The following is a 24,276-nucleotide window of genomic DNA, read 5'->3' as shown; positions in this document are numbered from 1 at the left end:
GACCTTTGCTGGCAAGGTGATGTCTCTGCTTTTTAAGATGCTGTCTAGGTTTGTCATTGCTTTTCTCCCAAGAAGCAGGCGTCTTTTAATTTTGTGACTGCTGTCGCCATCGGCAGTGATCATGGAGCCCAAGAAAGTAAAATCCCACATGCAAAAGAGTAAGACTTTTTTTATAAAAAAAAATCTGTTTTATTAAATTTGCTTAGTAACATAATATTATTATATATATTCTATAAAACAAAGAATACAGAACAAAATTCATTCATACTACAATGCCTAACTACATAACATTAATATATATGGTTTCTGAAAAAAAGGCTTACACAACAAAATCAATTCAAAATACCATTCGGTTTACTTCCCCCCCCTTCCTCCCCACTCCAGCCCTCCCCGCCCCGAGTCAGATCTTCCTTCATATCTTCATCCATGTACACCGTCTGTTCATTCGAGCTTCTATGTTAGGGTTGGCTTCCCCTCTTTCTATCCAGTTCCTGTAAAATGCCCATTTGTGATTCAGTAAGACTTGAATCAGTTTAGAAAAACTCTTGCCAATGGTGTTTGCCATATCTGATACCTTTTGCCATAACCCCTTTGAGGGTGCCCCCCCTCCCATCAAGCAGTGTATACATTTTATGACATATTTATAAACTATCTTCCAAGAAGTTCAAGGTAGTGAACAGGGTTCTCCTCCTCCGCGTTTCATCCTCACAACAACCTTGTTCAGCTGAGAAATGGTGACTGGACCAAAGTCACCTTGTATATGAATGACCGTTTTGCAGTATTAAGCTCCCGTCTGTTTCCTTTGGCGTTCTAAAGATTCATGCCGTCTGTGGAGCTATTAAGGCCGGTCCTTGACTTGACTCTCCCCATCGTAACTTGCAAGGCTTAGCGTCCAGTCTACAGGCTCATCCAGGCAACTGCCATTGCATCCCATAATATCAGAGGAAGGATCCTCATGCAGAACAGTGCCCGCTTCTTTTCTCAAAACAGTATAAAAGGTGACTCCAGGCAGGGGCAGCTTAAGGGCGCTTCCAGACTGTCTCTGCTTTCGGTATTGCATACCGGCCAATTGAGGTTGCGCAATTACAGGTGATGAGTAGGAAAAGTTGCACAACAAACCTGCTTCCCCCCCAAAGACAAGACTTTTTGTGATAAAGAAAGTCATGGGGCAATGTCCTAGAAAGCGTGATGCATTTTCCCACCAAAAATAATAAATGCTTGGTAAATAAGTTGTCAGGAAGTGACTAAATTTGCAAATGGGATGGCTAGAACAGGAGTCAGCAAAATTTTTCAGCAGGGGGCTGGTCCACTGTCCCTCAGATCTAGTCGGGGGCCGGACTATTTTTTGAAGGGGGGGGAAATGAACGAATTCCTATGCCCCACAAATAACCCAGAGATGCATTTTAAATAAAAGCACATATTCTACTCATGTAAAAACACCAGGCAGGCCCCACAAATAACCCAGAGATGCATTTTAAATAAAAGGACACATTCTACTCATGTAAAAACACGCTGATTTCTGGACCGTCTATGGGCCGGATTTAGAAGGCGATTGGGCCAGATCCGGCCCCCGGGCCTTAGTTTGCCTACCCATGGGCTAGAATATCACCAGCTCTTTGCGACATTCAAACAAGACAAAAATATTGGATTTAACAACTGAAAATTAGAAAAGGAATTGTTAAATAATACCAAAATCATTTCCAGACTGTACCGACTCCTCCTTGACTGGGATGTCAAGGAGGAGGAGGTGAAGGCGGTAATGATTAAATGGGTGCAAGACATCGGATGCACCATCATGATGAGTGAATGGGAGACCCTTTGGAAAGCTAACATGAATTTTACGGCATGTTACACCATTAAAGAAAACATGATGAAAATGCAGTTTAGATGGTACCTTACACCATCAAAACTCTCCAAGAGGTATAAAAATATTTCAGACGAATGCTGGCCGTGTGGAGAAACAAAAGGAGATATGTACCATATGTGGTGGACGTGCCGAAAAATTAAAGAGTTCTGGAACCTCATTTATGATGAGATGAAAAAGATCTTTAAATTAACATTCTCAAAGAAGCCAGAAGCATTTCTGCTTGGAATTGTAGGCAGTGATATCCTGAAAAATAGAAGAGAAATCTTTTTATATGCGACAGCCGCTGCCCGGTTATTAATTGCATTAAACTGGAAAGGGGGGAAAGTACCAACAGTAAGGGAATGGCAGAATATGTTACTACACTATGCAGAAATGGCTCAATTGACAAATAGATTAAGGGGAAATACGAAACAATCATTCACGCAAAAATGGGATATGTTCAAGAAATACCTACAAAAATATAATAACGACATAACATCTATGGCAGCGTTTGAATGACCCTTGTGTAAATTAAACATTGATAAATAAGGGGAAATGGTACGATTTGTTATAAGAAAGTATTAGAAAATATATTAAGAGTAAGGTAATAAGTACATTCAGTGTTGTAAATGTAAAGTACATCGGGAATAGTTTAGTTTATTGTATTCTACTTTGGTTTATTTTTGTTTAGTTAGAAAGTATAAGAAAAGAACACGTATAAGTACAAGTTTAAATCAATAACAGTATAATTATTTAAGGTTGTTATTCTTTTTATTAGTTTTACCTTTTCTTTGTACGTTCCATTTAAGATTGTGTATGATATCCTTGGATGTCAATTAATAATAATCATAATAAAGTTGCAAATGGGTTTTTGAGATACAGCAAGCCTGCAGCTTGCAAGCATTTAACTTGTGTGCGTTCAGCTTTCCATGCTTGGCAATTAAAAAAATTAAAAGAGCTGGGAGCTATAGCTCTTGTGAGGAGGTAAACTATAGTTCCCAGGTTTGTGTGCTTTAAATGTTGGAGGCATTTGTTCTGATGGTCCCATCCCCAAATTTGGTCTCTTCCCTTCTGAAACATGGATATGCTGTTCACACACCAATGTTCCTTACACCCACCCACTCACTGCCTCCACCCCTGCCAAATACCTTAATCTCATTCTATTCCTGTGGTAATTTCTGGAGCTACATTTGTTTTATGGCTCTGTGAAACCGTGACCTTGGCACTAGTTTGCCTCCAGAGATCTAGCCCCTCTCCTGAAATGCTGAGAGTATGCTGAGTTTCTCAGGTATTGATTTTGGCCAGGTATTGATTTTAGGTTTGCAGAGTGATGGAGTCACCGCCTTCTCCCATAGGACATTCGTGGTTCATTTCCCCACCCCTATTGTGTCCTGGGCAGAGTACGTGCGTGTTAACCGGTTTGGCAAATTCTGATAATTCTTCCAAAGGAAGTCTTGAATCATTCCCTTTGACCTGAGCAAATAGTTAACAGAAGTGTTTTCTAGACGGGCAGGAAAGTGGATTAGGACAGTCTGTGGGTGGGAATCGAGCATGGGAACGGAATTGCATTTCGTAATGACTGTTATTTATTTATTTATTTATTGAATTATTGAATTTATATACTGCCCTATACCTGGAGGTCTCGGGGTGGTTCACAGAAAAGATCACAATATTTTAAATCAAAATAAGAACAATACCGTCCCCCCCCCCCGGAAAAGAGCCACATTTTAAAAGGGTATAGGATGGCCATCAGGTCAACCAAAGGCCTGGTTAAAAAGGAACATTATAGGTGCCTAAAGTCCTATAATGAAGGCGCCAGGCGAACTTCCCTGGGGAGAGCATTCCACAGACAGGGAGCCACTGCAGAGAAGGCCCCGTTCTCGTGTTGCCACCCTCTGGACCTCTCAAGGAGGCGGCACACGAAGGAGGGCCTCAGAAGATGATCTCAGGGTCTGGGTAGGAAAGAAGCGGCCCTTGAGGTATTGCGGTCCTGAGCCGTTTAAGGCTTTGTAGGTCAAAATCAGCACTTTGAATTGGGCCCGGAAACTAATTGGTAGCCAGTGCAGTAAGACCAGGAGCGGTGTAATATGCTCAAACCGACTTGCTCTGGTGAGCAACCTGGCCACTGAATTCTGCACTAGCTGTAGTTTCTTTCTCCCCCCACCCCTTAGGAAACCTTTATTTATTTATTTATTTTTGGAAATTAAACAAAACATATCTTAAAACATATCATCCTTAATTCCACCCCCCATTTCCCCCCTCCCCTCCTTCCCATAAAACAACCCACCCTCCCCGCCCCCCGATTTCTCTCAGTTCCAATATCTGATTTCTCTATAAATGCTATTCTCTGCATGTTACAGAGTTGTATAAATCCTTAATTTGTCTAACTGGTTATTATCAATGAAAAGTTTGTGAGTGTTTATTCAAAACCTGCCAAGGAGCCCAATTCACTTTGTTGCATCTTTTGATACTTTGTAAAATATTCCCATTCCTTTTTAAAGTCACAGTTATCCTTGTCAATTTATGTGTCAATATTGCCAGTTCTGCATAGTCCATCAGTTTCTCTTGCCATAATTCTTTGGTCAGAATTTCCTCAGTCTTCCATCCTTGTGCTATTAAGACGCTCGCCGCTGTTGTCGCATACATGAAGATATTTTTCAACTTCTTTGGCAGGTCTTTCCCCACAATCCCTAACAAAAATGCTTCAGGTTTTTAAACAAATGTTAGATGGAACATTTTCTTCAATTCATTGTATATCATTTCCCAAAATTTCTTAATTTCATTGCAACCCCACCACATGTGGTAAAATGTCCCCTCCTTTTTCTTACGCTTCCAACACAAATTTGAGCTAGTTTTATACATTTTTCCTAACTGCACTGGTGTCGTATACCATCTATACATCATCTTCATGTACAGTGGTACCACAGGTTACATACGCTCCAGGTTACAGACTCCGCTGACCCAGAAACAGTACCTCAGGTTAAGAACTTTGCTTCAGGATGAGAACAGAAATCGTGCTGCGGTGGCACAGCAGCAGTGGGAGGCCCCATTAGCTAAAGTGGTACCTCAGGTTAAGAACAGTTTCAGGTTAAGAACGGACCTCCAGAACGAATTAAGTACTTAACCCGAGGTACCACTGTACTTTACATTTCTTTGGGGGGTAAAAAAAAGAAAGGTCTTTGCAGCCATCTTGATCCTTTTATCCAGAGGCTCTGGGGAATGAACCTGAGAGCTTATGCAATCAAATCTTGTGCTCGTAACTCTTAAGCTTCCAAATGGCGCACAGGAAAAGATTTAAGCCATCCTGCCACTTGCTTCCATCTAATGAAGTGAAGTAAAAGAACAGCTACGGAAACATCAACAGGCCACACGGCTTCTGCCTCGTCCCTGTGTTTCTGTACAAACAGCTGCGTACAGAAACATACAGTGCCATGCACTGGAGATCACTTCAGCTAATAAGAACATTCCATTCCTTTTTATTGGTGCCTGAGTGCAAGTGGGATCTACAACAATGTGTTGTAATACAGTATATCCTTGCTTCCTAGTAAGAGAGCTCGTGTTGAGAGTATCAGCCAGCCAGCCAGCCATGCTCCTGTTCAGGATACCCTAAGCTGTAAGAAGCTCAAGCAGGCAAATTATCTATCCCCCTCCTGCCTCCTCCTCACTTTAGTATATTTGTGAGGTTCCCCTCAACTGACTCTCAACATTTCAGGACTTGTGAGAAGCCATCAAGCATGCTTTTGTGTTCTGTATTTGTGGGCGTTGGGGCCTTTTGAATTATAAAGAAAAAGTATTGTGCCTCTGCCTGCCTTGGTGTTGAGTGCCTTCCTGACTCCCATTTTATTGGCACACACTACCTGAACTTGCTGTTTGTGGGACAGATTATCATATAATTCTTGAGGCCACATTAGCTGTGACAGACACATGTCTCTCTTCATGCGCCTTCCCTGCTCATGTATCTAGCAACGAGTAGGATATATCAGAACTGGGGATGGAGGGAAGTGCATGGAGGAAGTGACGGCAAAGTTTGTGGTCGTGGTGGGAATGGACTTAGAACGCATCTCTTGTATGTTGTCTTTGTAAGTAAAATCCTTCCCCTCTACTTTATCGGACCCTCCAAGTGTCCCTATTTTCCAGGGACAGCCTGGGATTTACAGAAGCTGCCCAGGTTTCAGATTGTCCCACTTTTCCTTAGGGCACCTCTATTTTCATCGGAGAAATGTTGTAGGGTATATGGAGTGATGCGACCCCCCCCCCCAGCCAAGGAGGTAACATTCAATTCAAAGTGTTGGTGTTGACCTTTAAAGCCCTAAACGGCCTCGGTCCAGTATACCTGAAGGAGCATCTCCACCCCCATCGTTCAGCCCAGACGCAGAGGTCCAGTGCTGAGGGCCTTCTGGCGGTTCCCTCACTGCGAGAAGCAAAGCTACAGGGAACCAGGCAGAGGGTCTTCTCGGTAGTGGCACCCACCCTGTGGAACGCCCTCCCATCAGATTTCAAAGAGATAAACTACTACCTGACATTTAGAAGACATCTGAAGGCAGCCCTGTTCAGGGAAGTTTTTAATGTGTGACATTTTAATGTATTTTTAATCTTTGTTGGAAGCCACCCAGAGTGGCTGGGGCAACCCAGTCAGATGGGCGGGGTATAAATAATGTAATTATTACCACATTGGCCTGAATATAAGCCGCATCTTTAAAATTCAAGGAAAAAAAGACAATACCCGAATATAAGCCACTCCCTTAAAATTCTGCATGCACTCACACCCATTCTGTTTTACCGTATGTCTGTTTCAGCAGTGATATCGTAAAAGCCAATTTTTGTAAGGTCGCGAATTTTAGCCGCACTTTAACTTTTCACAGTCGGAATTTGGAAAAAAAGTGAGGCTTATATTCAGGCGAATACAGTATCAATATTATGGAACAGGACGTTCCTATTTTCATCAGAGAAATGCTGGAGGGTGTGCTTTATGTGTCAGTGAGCTGGACGCTTGAATCAGGATGGGCCTTTCCACATCTATTTTGGACCAGTCACATGTTTATTTAGCTGGACCTCTTCCTCCGAATACTTATTGTTTCCTCCATGCATTTGTTCAGTCATTTGTTCATACGGCACAATCTCTTTGGATTTTCCCTTATCTTATTGTTCCGGTGCTGTGCTTTGTATTATGCACAGCATGGGCAGAAAGGGCAGCAAAGGGAGAATGGGGCATCATGGCAAACCAGATCCAAGATAAATTGCGCAGGGGAAATCCGCTCCACTTAGCAGGGGGGAGGAGTTGCGGTGGACGACGTGGCCACCAACTCCCCTCCAGGAGCGGGGGACTGGGAGCCAGTGTTGTGTAGTGGTTAAGAGCAGTGGACTCGTAATCTGGTGAACTGGGTTCAATTCCCCACTCTTCCACATGCAGCTGCTGGGTGACCTTGGGCTCTTCACACTTCTGTGAAGTCTCTCAGCCCCACTCACCTCACAGAGTGTTTGCTGTGAGTGAGGGAGGAAAGGTAAGGAGATTGTGAGTCGCTTTGAGACTCCTTAGGGCACTGATAAAGCGGGATATCAAATCTAAAATCCAAATCCAAACCCAGAGGTTCCCTGTCACACCATCACCCAGCCAGCCAATCTGCTGGCTGAGAAGGTGTGGCCAGGCCCCATTTAAACAAAACCGTGAGCCAGAGAGCTTTCTCTCTCGGCTCGCTTCCTCAATCTCCCACCTGCCCTCCCTAATTTGCAGGCTTCGACATTGGCCTTGCTATGGGGTTGGTCGCCATTGAGGGGCCTGGTAGGAATTTTCCCACTTGGCAGATGGGCAAGGGCCATTTGGTTTTCACCTACCTCGTAGCAATTGTCACAACTTTGTAAGATTTGGCTGCTAGGCATTGGTTGATCTTATGATGGAGGAGGGGAGGTGTGGCCATCACCTGCCCCTCCAAGCTTAAGGGTACTCCTTTGAAGGAATCCGGGGGTGTGGATCTTGTCCGAAGTCCGGAACTGGGCTAGTCCACGACCCCTTCGGGAACCCTGGGAGAGCTCGAGTTGGTTTGCATCGACGGGGCTCCCCCATCGGTGGTTGACCCTTACCAAATTCCCTGCATGATGGGCGGGAGTCAGATATAGTCAACTCCAGTGCCTAAGCCAATACCACTCACATTCTGTAACCAATAAAGTTGTGGCCAAATTTTGCCCAATAACATTAACCTAATATCCGTGTCCTTGTGTCTCATTCATTGCCGAGGGGGTGGTTTCGGGGTCTCGACACGCAGCCGGGTTGCAGGCATGATGCTTTCATATGGGCACTTCCGGGCTCTGTTTCTTGGGGGGGATTCAGTCACATGCCTGGAAATTCAGGTTGTGCAATTAGAGTTGATTTGGAAGTCTTGCATGATAACGCTCACCCCACCCAACTGGACTTTCTGCAAGCAGGAAATGGTTGAGGTAATGCACTGGGAAGTCTGGAATAGCAGTTAGACAACATTGTCTAATTAATGCTGAATAAGCCGGTCATTTGCAAGTGACCTTAGTCTTTTTAGAGTTTGTTGCTTTGCAGATTATCTTGGACTATGAATTAGCCCAGTCTGTATGGATTCCCCACCCAGCACTGTTTTCTAGCCTTCTAATATCAGGGACAGGTAACAGTTGGCTCTGCATATGTTGCTGGACTACAACTCCCATGTGCCTCAGCAAACATGGCCAATGGTCAGGGATGCTGGAAACTGAAGTTCAGCTGAGGTTTGAATGGCCAAATGTTCCCCACTGCTGTTCTGTGTGATTATTTGCAAGACTGTACTCTAAACACGGGTGGCGCTGTGGGTTAAACCACAGAGCCTAGGACTTGCCGATCAGAAGGTCGGCGGTTCGAATCCCCGTGACGGGGTGAGCTCCCGTTGCTCGGTCCTTGCTCCTGCCAACCTAGCAGTTCGAAAGCACGGCAAAGTGCAGGTAGATAAATAGGTACCTCTCCGGCGGGAAGGTAAACGGTGTTTCCATGCGCTGCTCTGGTTCGCCAGAAGCGGCTTAGTCATGCTGGCCACATGACCCAGAAGCTGTATGCTGGCTCCCTCGACCAGTAAAGCGAGATGAGCGCCACAACCCCAGAGTCGGTTACGACTGGACCTAATGGCCAGGGGTCCCTTTACCTTTACTCTAAACATTGGTGTTGCATGCAGGATCCACCTCTGCTTTCAGTTTACAAAACAAGTAAATTTCTAACCCTGAAGACGACTAATATACTTGAATGTATGACCACTGTCAGGCCACAGCTCAGAAGAGGTGTGTGTATGACTCAGAGGTTGTGTATGTGTGTGAGAGAGAGAAACAGGGAGGCTGGAATTGCACAGCGTTGACCCCTAAATTCTTCTCCTACTCAGGTTTACATCCAAACCACAGAAGAATTCCCCTCCTACTCCCTTTCTTTCTTTCCTTTCTATTCCATTTACCAGGATGGAATTGCACTGACAGCAAGATCAGGCTGTAATACATTGAAGCAAGGCAAGTTAAGAGCCTTTGAGGGGGAGAAACATTTCCCCAGCTAGAGGGGAGAGGCCTCCATGCTTTCCTTCTCCTTGCTTGCCATGTATTGCTGCCTCACTAGAGTTGTCACTGCTGCAACAATTTGATAAGGGAGGGGGACTGGGAATCAGCAGATTGGTAGGATACAAGGGAAAGCTCTGTCTAAATTTGGATTGAACTAGGAACAAACAGAACTGTTTCGTGTGACTGAATGCTCCTTGATGACATATGATAGTGGTGATGGTATTATCATTATTAGTAGTTATTATTATTATTATTATTATTATTATTATTATTATTATTATTTATTATTTGGGGAAAGTCTAGTTTTCTTTGTGGAGGGAGTTAATGTTCTGTACAAAGCATGTGAGCCCCTGTCAATAAAACACAGCTTTACTTACCTAACGTACCTCACAGGGTTGTTGAGAGGATAAAATGAAGTGGGGGAGTGTATACCCACCTTGAATTCCTTTAAATAAGAGTGGGTATCCGAATGTGATAAATATATTAAATTGATAGCCGAATCCTTATCGTACTATCGTGATAACAAGGAGTCTCCTAAAGAAGTTGATTACTTCTTTTTATTTTTTATTTTTAAAATCTGTTTCGCATCAGCATGATACAAAACATAGAAAAGTATTCAGTCTCAGCCCTCAGAGGGCTTGCAGTCTATTTTGGATGGGCAGGACTGGAAGAGAGGATTGTTGGGGTTGGGTTTTTTTTTTGGGGGGGGTTTGCAAGCTCCTAACAGTGTTGTCAGAATTGAGGGTTGTTGTGAGTCACCTGAGGAACATCAAGGAAGGCAGGGCAGGGAAGATTCCCCTTGTTGTGGAGGAGCAGTGGCTCCAATGGAGGGAAGACAAGATCTAATTCCAGGACTTGGCATGGCCAAAGGTGCAAAGGGGGAGAACATGAAACACTGAGCTTTTGGAAAGACAGAAAGCATGGAATAAGAAGTGTGGAGAATGTGCTTCACATCACTTGGTGCCAGTCACACCTCATGAGCCAGACATATGAATGATCAGCACATCACAGTCTGTTACTCAGAAACCTTGATTTGGTGATGGCTCTTCACGTGGGCTGCTCAATGGGTGTGGTATGATTCAGAAAACCATGATTCCTCTGGGTTTCCACTATCACCAGGTGACTGGAAATGTCCTTTCACAGTGGAAAAGGGGGCAAGAGGATCTATCTGGGTTTAGCCTAATCTCTGATCGCAGTAAATGCAATGGCTAGGGGAATATGAAGTTGCCCTTATTTGTCAAATATTTCCGTCACGCCGCTCCTCAAACTCTAGCAATAATAGCCACTTGCAGGCCCGGCCCAACCATGAGGCCAGGTGAGGAGACTGCCTCAGGCGGCAGGATCCCCAAACAGACCCTGATATCCATCTTTCTCCAGTCTTCATTCATTCCTCCTTCCCCGGTGGGTATGGTGGGTGCCCCATTTTGGGGTTCGCCTCAGGTGCCGAAATGTCTTGGGCTGGCCCTGGCTGCTTGCGTTCGAGATCTCCAGTCCCTGGGAACATACAGAACTCCCTGTTGTGGAAGCTGGATCTGTGGAGACTCCCAGCTTTCCTTTTCTTTCCCCACAAGTTTCTAAACTTTGCGAAGGTTGGTGGTGCTATTGAAACTGCAGCTTAGCGTTTCATGGGGAGAATGACACTTAGAATCATAGAGTTGGAAGAGACCACAAGAGCCATTGAGTCCAACCCTCTGCAAAGCAGGAAACACCATCAGAGCACTCCTGACATATGGTTGTCAAGCCTCTGCTTAAAGACCTCCAAAGGAGGAGACTCCACCACACTCCTTGGCAGCAAATTCCACTGTCAAACAGCTCTTACTGTCAGGAAGTTCTTCCTAATGTTTAGGTGGAATCTTCTTTCTTGTAGTTCACTTCTGTGACTCTTGTGTGTAGCCAGAGTAGCGTCAGCCTAGCTTCATTACAATAAATGGGCAAGGTTTCCAACCCTGACGTCCGTGGGATGTGAATTATGCCCACAAGTTTATAATCCTTGTGGTTTTGGAGAAAGAGAGAACTTGCGAAAGCCTCTTCAGTGCTATCTCTCTGTTCCCCGTCCCCACATTCCCTCTTTGTCTCCTGTTTTTGCTTCTGTATCTGTACGGCCAATATCACACCCACATTTTATTTGTCATTTTAAACAACAACAACCAGCCGTTCTTTGTGTTTCCTGATAAGGCAAAAGAGAACTTATTCATACATTCGGATTTGTCAGCTCCTAAACTATGGACAAGGAGAGTGAAACTTAGCAGAAACTGGTGAGAAATCTTTATGCAAGCCCACAGACGCAGTAAGAAAGAAACATAGCGGGGTGGCAGTCTTCCATAGACAAGCCAATGTGGAGTTAATAATAACTCTGGGCTGTTAATCAACAGTTTCTGAGGAAGCTGCGTAATCTCCAGAGCTGGGATCTGCAGAAGCCACAGCCTGTGAGTCAGCAGTACAAGGTGGTTATTAGAGAAGGGGGTGTTTGAGCATGAACAAAGGAAGAAATGCAATTATAGAGATAAACAAGGGGCTAGTGGAGACTCCGGAGTGCTGTCTGCCCCACCTCTCCCTTAAAAGAGGCCTGTTGTCCTAATCATTGTAGGTAGCAAGGCCCACTCGCCTACGGTGAGTCTGTGGTGATGTGGGAGCCCTGGGTTCAAATCCCTGCCAGTGGACTCGCAGTCCACCCCACAGCTGTACAGTGCCGGATTTACGTATGAGCTAAACAAGCTATATAGCTTAGGGCCCCACTCTCTTGGGGGCCCCAAAAAAATTTAAAGGGGGAAAAAACTGGATGTACATTTCCAAAATATAAGATAAAAAGCAAATAAAATAAAACCTACATACGGCCAGTGTTTTGTGTTGTGTAGGCTCCTTTGGTGTAAGTAATAGGTCCCGCCTGCTCCCTGAAATATCACTGCTTTGCTCATATCTAGATATAGGGTGCCTACATTCTGCAGGTACCAAGTACTGAGTACATATGTGTAATGGGTTTGAGTTACTCGTGCGTAAACTGTCCCCGTTAGGGGGCTTAATTGCCAGGGTTAAACCGTCCTGACTGCACAGCCCATCTCAGCGTGGCTGCCTCAGTCGCTAGCAGAATCTGTCTGTGGGCGTTTCTTAAACCTTTTCCAGCATAAAAGCTGTTTGACTCCCAGTCGTCTCCGCCTCTCACTGCGCTGGAGTCTTCTGCGCAGGGAGGGCGTGGGTAGTGGAGGACCTGTGCTCTCCTCACTGATGTCCAGGGAAGAATCCCGGAAATCTCCCTCCGCTTCCCCCATCTGCCCCCCTTGATCCCTTGTGTTACACCGATTTCCTTCCTCCTCTACCAAGCTGCATCTCCCCCTGGTGCTGGTACCTTCTCCTGCAGAATCTGGGAGCCTCCCCTTCACCTCTCGCTCTGATGTCACTTCCCTGACAATATGCATGCTTCTACTTCCCAGAGGTCCAATATTGCTCTATTTGCAGTCCTCCTTTTGCTGATTTCATTTAATATTCTAATTTTCTGAGATTGTTAATTTGGGGTTTTCATCAGCTGTACGCCATAATCATTGCAATTATAACAAATAAAGGCTTGACATATCTTGCTTTGCATGTCATGAGTCTATCTCATATATTAGCTTATGATAATATAATAATAATTTATTATTTATACTCCGCCCAGCCACTCTGGGCAGCTCCCAATAGATTAAAAACAGAATAAAACATCAAACGTTAAAAACTTCCCTAAACAGGGCTGCCTTCAGATGTCTTCTAAAAGTCAGATAGCTGTTTATTTCCTTGAAATCTAATGGGAGGGCATTCCATGGGGTAGGTGCCACTACCGAGAAGGCCCTCTGCCTGGTTCCATGTAACCTCACTTCTCTGGAGGGAACCGCCAGAAGGCCCACGGAGCCGGACCAGGCTGGATGATGGGGGTGGAGACGCTCCTTCAGGTATACAGGGCCGAGGCCGTTTAGGGCTTTAAAGATTGGCACCAGCACTTTGAATTGTGCTTGGAAACGTGCTGGGAGCCAATGTAGGTCTTTCAGGAGTGGTGTTATGTGGTCACGGCGGCAATTCAGCAGTTGTTGTTGTTGACATCCGTCTCAAAATACAAAGGGAGTGTACATCTGGGGGTGAAATCAAACTGCTGCATTAGCAGCACTGAAGTAGCCTCTCAAAGGGCACAAGACTGGACAGCGTGTAAGGAGATTTTGGGCTGCCTAGATGACAAGATGCCCCTCTCAGCCTCATTGATGTGGGCCAAAAGAAAGTAAAGTCCTGGGGAAAGCAGTAGGACGAAAGAAAAACCTCTGACCTGCGCCTGGGAATCTCGGGACAAGTGTGGGACAAGCCCTTGAGTGTCTATATTAAAGTTTCCCCAACTTTTGAGACTTCTTTTGAGACGTGTGGATGACATAGGCACAGTCTCACATTTTGGAGTAGCACTTAATAACTGTACAACACAGGTTTCCTGCTACGTAAGGCATGGAGCAGTTCAGAATAGCTGTCGTCTTTCCAAGCGAAGGGCATCGCTAAGATAAGGGGAGTTTGGCTATGTTAATACACTGGTTTTCTTCTGTGCTGCTGTTCAGATATTGCTGATAATTCCCCGAGGAATGCATAGCTCCAGTTATGCTGGAATCCTCCTGTGAAAACCTTCAGCAAGCAGTATTTAGTGCATTCCCAGGAAGATAAAATCTCCTAGGTATGTTTCTAGATTAGTCTTGTAAAATTTCAAGGAGCACAGGGAGGGGTGTAGTGACGGGGGGGGGGGAGAGAAATGGTGAGACCTTAAAATTTTGCCTCAATTCAAAATCTGGACTTTAAAAATAAAATCAGAAATTAACACATGGGGACTGGAGTGTGAAAAGTGCGGTCCTTTGAGGACAGAGAAATGTTATATTTGGTACTCTTTTTGGCTGAAGTTCAAGATTTATTAGTGTTTGAACTCTTCCCCCCCACCCTGAGGTTGAAATTGAAAGTGGAAATTTGTTCAGGTATCACATTTTTGAATCCTGATTTTTGAAACCTGGTTTCAGATTAGCATATCCAGTTTAGGAATCTATCTGAAGGTTAAGTCTTCCCTCTCCATTAAAATATTCATGTTATTTGCTGTAGATATTAGAGAGAAGTTCATATTTTTGTCAGCTTCTTGTATTCAACTTCCAGTATTCATTTATTTGTCAAATTTCTAGATCACCCTTCAACCCTATGCGGCCTAGGACCCACATACCTACGGTACCGCCTTTCCTGGTATGCCCCGCAGAGGACCTTAGGGTCCACAAATGACAACACTTTGGAGGTCGCAAGATGGTTAGATTGGTCTCAACTAGGGCCAGGGCTTTTTCAGTACTGGCCCCGTCTTGGTGGAACACTCTGTCTCAAGAGACCAGGGCCCTGCAGGACTTGACATCTTTCCTGCAAGACAGAGCTGTTCTGCCTGGCCTTTGGTTTGGACTCAGTCTGACCCTTATGTTTCCTTCCCTCCCCTTATGGTTTTGATCTTTGGGCTACTTTAAAAATGAGGCTGCATTTTAAATTGTATTTTAACCTGTATTTTAAATTGGATTTTCTCCCCACTATTATGTTTTTATTGTAATTTTACTGGTGTTAGCCACCCTGAGCCTGGCTCTGGCTGGGGAGGGCGTATAAATAAATTTATTATTATTATTAACCGAAGTTTCTGTGTTGTGTGCGTTTGCAGTTTCTGATAAAATACCAACAATAGAAGTACAACTGGTATACAGTGGGGCCTCGCAAGACGAAAATAATCTGTTCCGCGAGTCTCTTCGTCTAGCGGTTTTTTTGTCTTGCGAAGCAACCCTATTAGCGGTTTAGCGGATTAGCGGCTATTAAAGGCTTAGCGGCTTAGCAGCTAAAAGGCTATTAGCGGCTTAGCGGCTTAGAAAAAGGGGGGGAAAGCGGAAAAAATCGGAACACTCGCAAGACGAAAACAAGCCCATAGGGAAATTCGTCTTGCGAAGCAGCTCAAAAACAGAAAACCCTTTCGTCTAGCGGGTTTTCCGTCTTGCGAGGCATTCGTCTTGCGGGGCACCACTGTATAAGGAACCACCAATGGGATAACATGTGATGACACAGCAATAAATGGATCGTATTATGAGCCCACAAAGACCAGGCCAAAGAGAAGTCTTAAGTAGTACAGCTGGGCGATATCAGCTTTTTGACACTGCGATGTGTCACTCGCTAAACATCATGATATAGAGATACACTGCTATGTTGAAAAGGAAGGAGCATCATTTGGTCCTGGAAGATGTATCGATACATTGCCCAGCCCTATTCAGTAGATGCTGAAAAAAGACATCAACAAGACAGGTCTACGTATCTCCACTGGGAGGGAATTCCACAGTTGGGGAGCCATGACAAAGAAGGCCCTGCTATAAGTCACTGTGCCGCAAGCGGTGGATAAAATGGAACTATTAGCAGGGCCCCCCTTGTAGATTCATAAGCGTGGGCTGGTCATATGTAGTTTTCTTACCACCCATGGCCCATGAAAATGCTGTTTGAAACTGTAGTCCAATTCTTGTCTGCCCTTTCTTCTTCAGGTGACGACGACATCTGCACTACGCGAGGAGTAAACTCATGTCAGCAGTGCTTGGCAGTGAACCCACAATGTGCTTGGTGTTCCCAGGAGGTGAGGCAAAACCCAAGATTATACCATGTACCTTCCCCTAATTGAACTTGCAGTTCTTGGGTGTTGACTAGATCTTACTTGAGCTCCCTATCTATTCATTTATTTCAAGCATTTATAACCACTGTGCCATTTCAAATTGCAATGCCCAAGATAGCTTAACATCAATAAATATGTTGTTCTTGTTGTTTAGTCATGTCCAACTCTTCATGACCCCATGGACCAGAGCATGCCTGTCTTCACAATACACACAGACACACACACACACACACACACACACACACACACAAAACAAAACATAATATTAAAACACTTAAGAAACAAAAAGATGAGCAGCAGATAACGAGAGAGAAAGGAAATCCAAAGTACAGTGGTATCTTGGTTCTCAAATGTACAGTGGTACCTCGGGTTACATACGCTTCAGGTTACAGACTCCGCTAACCCAGAAATAGTGCTTCAGGTTAAGAACTTTGCTTCAGGATGAGAACAGAAATCGTGCTCTGGCGGCGCAGCAGCAGTGGGAGGCCCCGTCAGCTAAAGTGGTGATTCAAGTTAAGAACAGTTTCAGGTTAAGAACAGACCTCCAGAACAAATTAAGTTCTTAACCCGAGGTGCCACTGTAATCCATTCCAGAAGTCCATTCCAAAACCAAAGCGTTCCAAAACCAAGGTGCGCTTTCTCATAGAAAGTAATGCAAAATGAATTAATCCATTCCAGACCTTTAAAAACAACCTCTAAAACATCAATTTAGCATGAATTTTACTATTTAATGAGACCATTGATCCATAAAAGGAAAGCATCAAACAAGGTACTGCAGTCACACAATCAATCAATAGCTGAACTGGGTTCCACACAATCACAAAACCAAAACAAAAAGAGCCACAAAAACGCAAAATAAATAGCAAAATCAGACAGACCTCAGCGTAACACTCAAAATGGAAATGTGGCGCTCAAAACGGAAACGTAACTCAAAATGGAGCATGTTCGGCTTCCAAAAAAAGTTCGCAAACCGGAACACTTCCGGGTTTACAGTGTTTGAGTTCCAAGTTGTTCGATTACCAAGGCGTTTGAGAACCAAGGTACCACTGTACATCAAAATACCAGTCGAGCCAAAGCTGTGCTGGAACAAAAAACATTTTAAGTGGCATCGGAATGCCATCAGGAAGGGGGCCCACGCAGATCTGCTGGGGCCAGGAATTGTTGTTATCGTAAAATGAACCAAGTACAAAATAGGATTAAAATACTACCTAAAAGAAAGTGAACAAAACAAAACAAAGAAGTAGATCATGCAGTAATGGTCTGGGAGTTCTGGAACTATGTGCTTATTTGCTGAGATAAGCTGGATAAGTTTATATGACGACATGGAATGTTCACATTTCAAATGTCACACCCATTGCAGCGAATGGAGCGTATAACAGTGCGATTGAACACACAGGAAAAACACAATGGGTCAGTTGCAATTCCTCTTCTAGAAGCACCAAGGAAAAGACATGGTAGTGGGAGGGGTGCGGAGACCGTTGGACAGAGATGTCAAAGCAGTCTGAAGAATGTCTTGTTTTAAAATAATGAAAGCCCAATTAACAGTGGAATCCTCTTGGAGTATCTGAAGAATGTTTTTTGTGGCCGTTAACTCCCAAACAGCAAAGCTTGCTGGCTCTTTGGAAAAGAAGCAAAAGCTTTTTTTTTTAATATGCTCCCAGGACATTTTTAATCAACTGATGATGCATCGGAGTAGCTCGCTGTAGGCAAAGAGGGAACCACCAGATGTCTGCCCACCAAGCGTTGCAAGAGTAATCACAAGCTGCTGAATTAACCAGCTCCATCTGTGTCTTGCCCTGGAGCAAATAAGTGGCGTTGATTCATTCCATGCCATCTAAACATATTTCCACGAACACGCAGTTTGAAGATCACTTAGCAAGCGGTTCTCGCTAATGGAGACATTTTTTAAAAAAACGACACCAAATGTCCATTTGAATGCATTAATTCATTTTGAATCGCCAGAGCAATAAACTACCGTATTTTTTGCTCTATAAGACTCACTTTTTCCCTCCTCAAAAGTAAGGGGAAATGTGTGTGCCTCTTATGGAGCGAATGCAGGCTGCACAGCTATCCCAGAAGCCAGAACAGCAAGAGGGATTGCTGCTTTCTCTGCGCAGCGATCCCTCTTGCTGTTCTGGCTTCTGAGATTCAGAATATTTTTTTTCTTGTTTTCCTCCTCCAAAAACTAAATGCGTCTTGTGGTCTGGTGCATCTTATAGAGCGAAAAAATTTTGGAGCTTGTGCATTCCAAAGGCCATTCAGTGTCTTTCACTGGCAGGAACTGTTTTCCTACGCAATTTTCCGGTCATTGAGAAGATCAGTAATGGCAGGCAAAACTTCTCCCCAGTGCAGCTTGCGATCACTACCGATCTTCCCCTCCACCGCACATCTGCAGGACAGTGTTGTTGGGTGTGTTCTGCGATGCATTCTTCTGTCCTGGAAGTGAGCCCCAACAAGTCTGGACAATGCCCCCAGATGAACTGAGATTAGAGCACTAGAACACAACCCAGAATCCTCTGCAACAGGGCCACTAGGCCAAATGACGCAGCTGGTTTGGGGTGTCAAGAAAGTGCAGCAAATTTTGAGTCATTGAGTTCAACCTTCATAAATAAATGCAAATATTACAAAATGACAGTAAGCCTCCTGTGGCTTACTTCCAAAGCAAACTCACCAGTATGCCCCCTGGTGAAGAACTAGGCTGGGAATAGCCTAGTTCCTCAGAGCGGCTGAGGAAACCCAGCCAAATGGGTGGGATATAAAGAAAATATTATTTTAGTTTATTTATTTATTTATTTATATACAGTGGTACCTCGGGTTACATATGCTTCAGGTTACAGACTCCAGTAACCCAGAAATAGTACCTTGGGTTAAGAACTTTGCTTCAGGATGAGAACAGAAATTGTGCTCCGGTGGTGCAGCAGCAGTGGGAGGCCCCATTAGCTAAAGTGGTGCTTCAGGTTAAGAACAGACCTCCGGAACGAATTAAGTACTTAACCCGAGGTTCCACTGTATAGGGATGATGATGATTTGTATATAGAAGATGATCAAATCTTGTAGCCTGTAGTCTAACCTGTAGTCTAATGTGTTGCTGCTCAGGCACAGATATAGTCGTACTTTGGAAGTCCAACAGCGTAGCTCCCGAACGTTTTGGCTCCCGAGCATTACAAACCCTGTTCTGGGACTGTTCTGGTTTACAAACTATTTTTGGAAGCTGAACGTCCAGCGGGGCTTCCGCGGTTTCCGATTGGCTGCAGGAGCTTCCTGCAGCCAATCGTAAGCCACGCTTTGGTTTTCAAACATTTTCGACTTCTGGAATGGATTCTGTTCGACTTCCAAGGTACGGCTGTATAGAGTCATCGAATCGTAGAGTTGGAGGGTCATCTAGCCCAACCCCCTGAAATACAGGAATCTCAACTAGGTCACACAATGCAGGTGGTTGGAATCTCTTGTAACTTGAACTTTCGCTGTGAAGTCTGCATATAATGAGCAAATGCCTTTTCTACAGAAGATGAGCCGCCTTTGCGTAGCTGAGAGGTTGCCTAACCTGTGACCCTCCCAGGTGTCCTTGGACTCCAAAGCCCATTGTTCCTGACCATTGCTTGCGCAGGGCATGGATGACAGAAGTTGCAGTCCAGCAACATAGGGGTGTGGTGGTTAAAAACTACCCATCACTGTTGTGTAGCTTAGGGGTGGGGTGGTTGGCATGAAAATAAGTTGTGGTTGTTGTTTAGTCGTTTAGTTGTGTCCTACTCTTCATGACTCCATGGACCAGAGCACGCCAGGCAATGCGACTCTAGTAGATAATTCTCCACACTCACACTAAACGACAAGTGCCACTTTCTATGGGAGAAACTATGTCTGTTGTTGTTGTTGTTGTTGTTTAGTCGTTTAGTCGTGTCTGACTCTTTGTGACCCCATGGACCAGAGCACGCCAGGCACCCCTGTCCTCCACCGCCTCCCGCAGCTTGATCAAACTCATGCTGGTAGCCTCAAGAACACTGTCCAACCATCTCGTCCTCTGTCGTCCCCTTCTCCTTGTGCCCTCCATCTTTCCCAACATCAGGGTCTTTTCCAGGGAGTCTTCTTTTCTCATGAGGTGGCCAAAGTATTGGAGCCTCAGCTTCAGGATCTGTCCTTCCAGTGAGCACTCAGGGCTGATTTCCTTCAGAATGGTTTGATCATCTTGCAGTCCACGGGACTCTCAAGAGTCTCCTCCAGCACCAGAATTCAAAAGCATCCATTCTTCGGCGATAAGTAGAAAGGGTTAACCGGGAAACCCAGGACCCCTCATAATTCTTGTCCCAGCGATCTGAGGTGTTTGCTTCGGTTTTGTGCCTGAACAGCTCACCAGACATCCTGGCTGTTGATTACGTGATGAGATATTTGTGGGCGTGTGGCGGCTGGGCCACAAGGCCGCGTGCCAGAAATACTTGCCAGTTTTGTGTGTAATATGATGGGGAAACTTTTTTAAAAAGCAAAGTATTGGCTGGCTGAAGCCAATACGTCACCACTTCTTCCCGCTCCCTCAGCTTGCCTCAGCGTTTATCCTGTGTTCCTAGACAGCAAGCTATGGCTACGGAGCTGTTTTGCTTACCTCTGACAAGCGTTTCCAAAAATGGCAATATTTTCCCCGCCGGGCCTTGGAGCTCTGTTTATTCAAAAGATGTAGCAATTAGCAAAGGAGCTGTCTCCCGCCTCTCACCAAAAGTCAGGTCCCCTGGGGTGCAAAACTTGTTAGCAGGGTAACTTCCTCACATGTTGCCTTAATTTAGCAAATGAAAGTTTCCTCCCTGGCTCCCTACGGCCCTCTGTCTTCTTGTCTGCCTTATTTGAAGAAAAAAACACACACCCTCCTTTTGCATCTCTCTCACTCCTGCACAGAAATACATATTATTTCTTACCTCAGGCTGCAAAGACAGTATACATTTCAAGTATACCCCTTCCCAAGAATCATGGGAACTGTAGTTTACCTCTCACAGGGACATAATTCCCACCAACTTTTAACAAACTACAGTTCCCATGATTCTTTTTGGGGTGAGCCACTCTCTCCCAGCTGCTCACACACAGACCCCGATTATCCTCATCTGCAAAATGGGTGCAATAATATTGCCCTGTCTTAAAGATGACAAGGTCACACGTGTGGAATGCTTCAAAGGCTATATAAGTGCAAAGTATTTCTTATTATTACAAAAAAAAAAAAATGTTTCACACATTGTTGGGTTCCTGACCTTCACTTTAAAATTAAAGGTGGGGGACAGTCTGGAGGAGAAAGGGCAGTCCCATTCCTCGTTGCCAGCCAGCAGTAGCAGGCAACTCCAGGAAGGAATTGTTGTGGGTAGCCAATTTTGTTATCTGCCCAGCCACTGGGCAAGGAAACTGTACAGAATAACTGGCAGTTTCAGTTAACAGAAAAATGGCTAGGCAGTTGGAACACATTTGGTTTTACTTGTCTCTTCCTCATGGGGCTCTTTTTTCTCTCTGGAAAAGGCTGTGTTTAAAGATCTCCCTACCTCACCCCAAGACCCTGGGCTCAGCTCAGTGGCAATCGCATGCGTGCGGCTGAGTTTCATGGCTGAGTAGTGCTTTTGAAACTGGATCTCCACTGTCCTAATCAGGGCTGTCTTTAGTACAGTGGTGCCTCGCAAGACGAAAAGAATCCGTTCTGTGATTCTCTTCGTCTAGCGGTTTTTTCGTCTTGCGAAGCAAGCCCATTGACGGATTAGCGCTATTAGCGGCTTTTAGCGACTTATCGGCTTATCGGATCAGCTGATAAGCGGCTTTTAGCGGCTTATCGGATCAGCTGATAAGCGGCTTAGTGGCTTAGAAAAAGGGGGGGAGGAAAAAACCAGCAGGAACTCGCAAGACATTTTCGTCTTGCGAAGCAAGCCCATAGGAGATTCGTTTTGCGAAGCACCTCCAAAACGGAAAACTCTTTCGTCTAGCGAGTTTTCTGTCTTGCGAGGCATTCGTCCTGCGGGGCACCACTGTATATGTGCTGCCGGGGTGCAAAGATCTGCCCGGGGCCCCCAAATTTAGTTTAGCCCCCAAATTAACTTTTATTATGCTTATGTCAGACTTTTTTTTTAACGATTTCTCTAAACAAATCTGAACTGTAAGTGATAAAATTAAAACGCAATTTGCAATGTTTCACTCGGGGTCAGTGGCACCTTTGACAGGACTGAACTTGCACTGCCTGCCTCCCGCAGGCAGGCGGTGCGAAATCAGTCGTGTCAAAGGAGCTGCCGCATAGCAGCCCAATACAATACGTAACATAATATTTTGATGTAAGAGTTAATTTCATGTGCACGGCGCTGTTGAGTCTGACAAGCACCACCGCTAGCGCAGCGCATCTTTGGTAAATGAGCGCACAAAGTCAAAAGTCCTTTAGTGAAACAGTAGGTATACATTTCGGTAATACCTAGGTATATATGTATTTTGATTTTCTAGCTTCATCAAAATTATTATTTCATAACAGGTTGATAGTTAAGAGCTTAGGTGGCTTCAGTGGCGGGCGCCTGGTGCCCCCCAGAATTCAGCGCCCGGGTGCCCCGCACCCCTTGCACCCCTGGGTAAAGATGGCCGTGGTCCTAATCTAGCACCACACTATAATGTACAGTGGTACCTTGGGTTACATACGCTTCAGGTTACAGACTCCGCTAACCCAGAAATAGTACCTCAGGTTAAGAACTTTGCTTCAGGATGAGAACAGAAATCGTTCTCTGGCGGCGCGGCGGCAGCAGGAGGCCCCATTAGCTAAAGTGGTGCTTCAGGTTAAGAACAGTTTCAGGTTAAGAACGGACCTCTGGAACAAATTAAGTACTTAACCTGAGGTACCACTGTATGTCATTTTCCTCCCCTATAATTCCCTGGATGCGTACTCAAAGTGATGCAACACAGATTAGTCGCGGTGGACCATTTCGCACCGATTAAGCCATAGTTTCAAACAAACAAACTGTGGTTTGATGTGCACTAGCAGTGTGTTGGTGCACCCCTGCTCAAAAGTCCCCACAATGCTCTTCCCACACTCCAGTTTGCTAAAGTGTCATGGGCAAAACAAGCCAGAGACTGGCTTGTTGACACCGCCTGCACCCCGTGGTTATTGCTCATGGCTTCTTTTGGAGGAAACAAACCACAAGCCTGGTTCGGACAGTGTGAGCAAGCCAGGCTCTGGATTGTTTTGTTTGTTAGTCAGTTGTAGCAGGATTGGGGTAAGAATGCCATGGCAGCTTTTTGTGCAGAGTGCACTAAGCACACTGCTCAGGCACCCTAAACCATAATTTGTTTTAAGGTACGGTTAACACAATGTGAAGGGACGTGGGTTAAACCACAGAGCCTAGGACTTGCCGATCAGAAGGTCGGCGGTTCGAATCCCCGCGACGGGGTGAGCTCCCGTTGCTCGGTCCCTGCTCCTGCCAACCTAGCAGTTCAAAAGCACATCAAAGTGCAACTAGATAAATAGGTACTGCTCCAGCGGGAAGGTAAATGGCGTTTCCGTGCGCTGCTCTGGTTCGCCAGAAGCGGCTTAGTCATGCTGGCCATATGACCCGGAAGCTGTACGCCGGCTCCCTCGGCCAATAAAGCGAGATGAGCAGCGCAACCCCAGAGCCGTCCATGACTGGACCTAATGGTCAGGGGTCCCTTTACCTTTACCTTTAACACAATGTGGGAACTGGGCTTTCATACCCAGAATCAGGCTGTGTAAACTATACCTTTAAAGCACATTTTAAACACATCCTAAAGAAAATCTGGGCACTGTGGTTTGTTAAATGTTGCTGGGGCTTGCAATTCTCTGCACCCTTAAGAAATCACAGTGCCCAGAATTATTTAAGGGAAATAAGGTGTTTCAAATTAGCTTTCCTGTTATGTACTGAAGTTCTCACCCTGGGCCAACAGGGGGGTACTGTAGATAGTTATGCAAATAAGGGATCGAAAGTGACGTTCAGTGATTGGATAGTTTTAGAAAGTTGTTACAGTAACGTTGTACTGGAGCTCTATATAAGCAGGCTGGCTGAACCCTTCAGTTCAGTTCTGTCCTGGCCTGTGAATAAACAAGAGCTGTTTGAAGAATCGCTGTGTCATCTGATATGTTCACCCACAACTTAACATTTCCCACCTCATCAGTGCTTGCTGATAAGGATATCAGGCTGTATGGGGTTGATTTCCTGTGACCATTGGAAAGGACTCCTGAAATCTGCTTCTCAAGGCTCTTCTCAGAAGGTCAAAATTTCTGTCTTATCCTGGG

The 24,276-nt window shown here is 45.0% G+C and overlaps 1 protein-coding gene across 1 annotated transcript in view; it reads left to right on the top strand.

Annotated features, from left to right (window-relative positions):
- The window catches only part of ITGB3 (integrin subunit beta 3), a 55,466-nt gene that overhangs the window by 812 nt on the left and 30,378 nt on the right, over nucleotides 1–24,276 (top strand). Inside the window, exon 2 of the mRNA XM_082194829.1 lies at nucleotides 15,910–15,998. Within this exon, the coding sequence (XP_082050955.1) occupies nucleotides 15,910–15,998 (89 nt within the window). The remainder of the gene's footprint in view (nucleotides 1–15,909; nucleotides 15,999–24,276) is intronic.

The sequence above is a fragment of the Podarcis vaucheri genome (genome assembly GCF_965113315.1).
Source record: "Podarcis vaucheri genome assembly, chromosome: 13".
Lineage (NCBI taxonomy): Eukaryota > Metazoa > Chordata > Lepidosauria > Squamata > Lacertidae > Podarcis > Podarcis vaucheri.
This window is presented reverse-complemented; position numbering and strand designations above follow the sequence as displayed.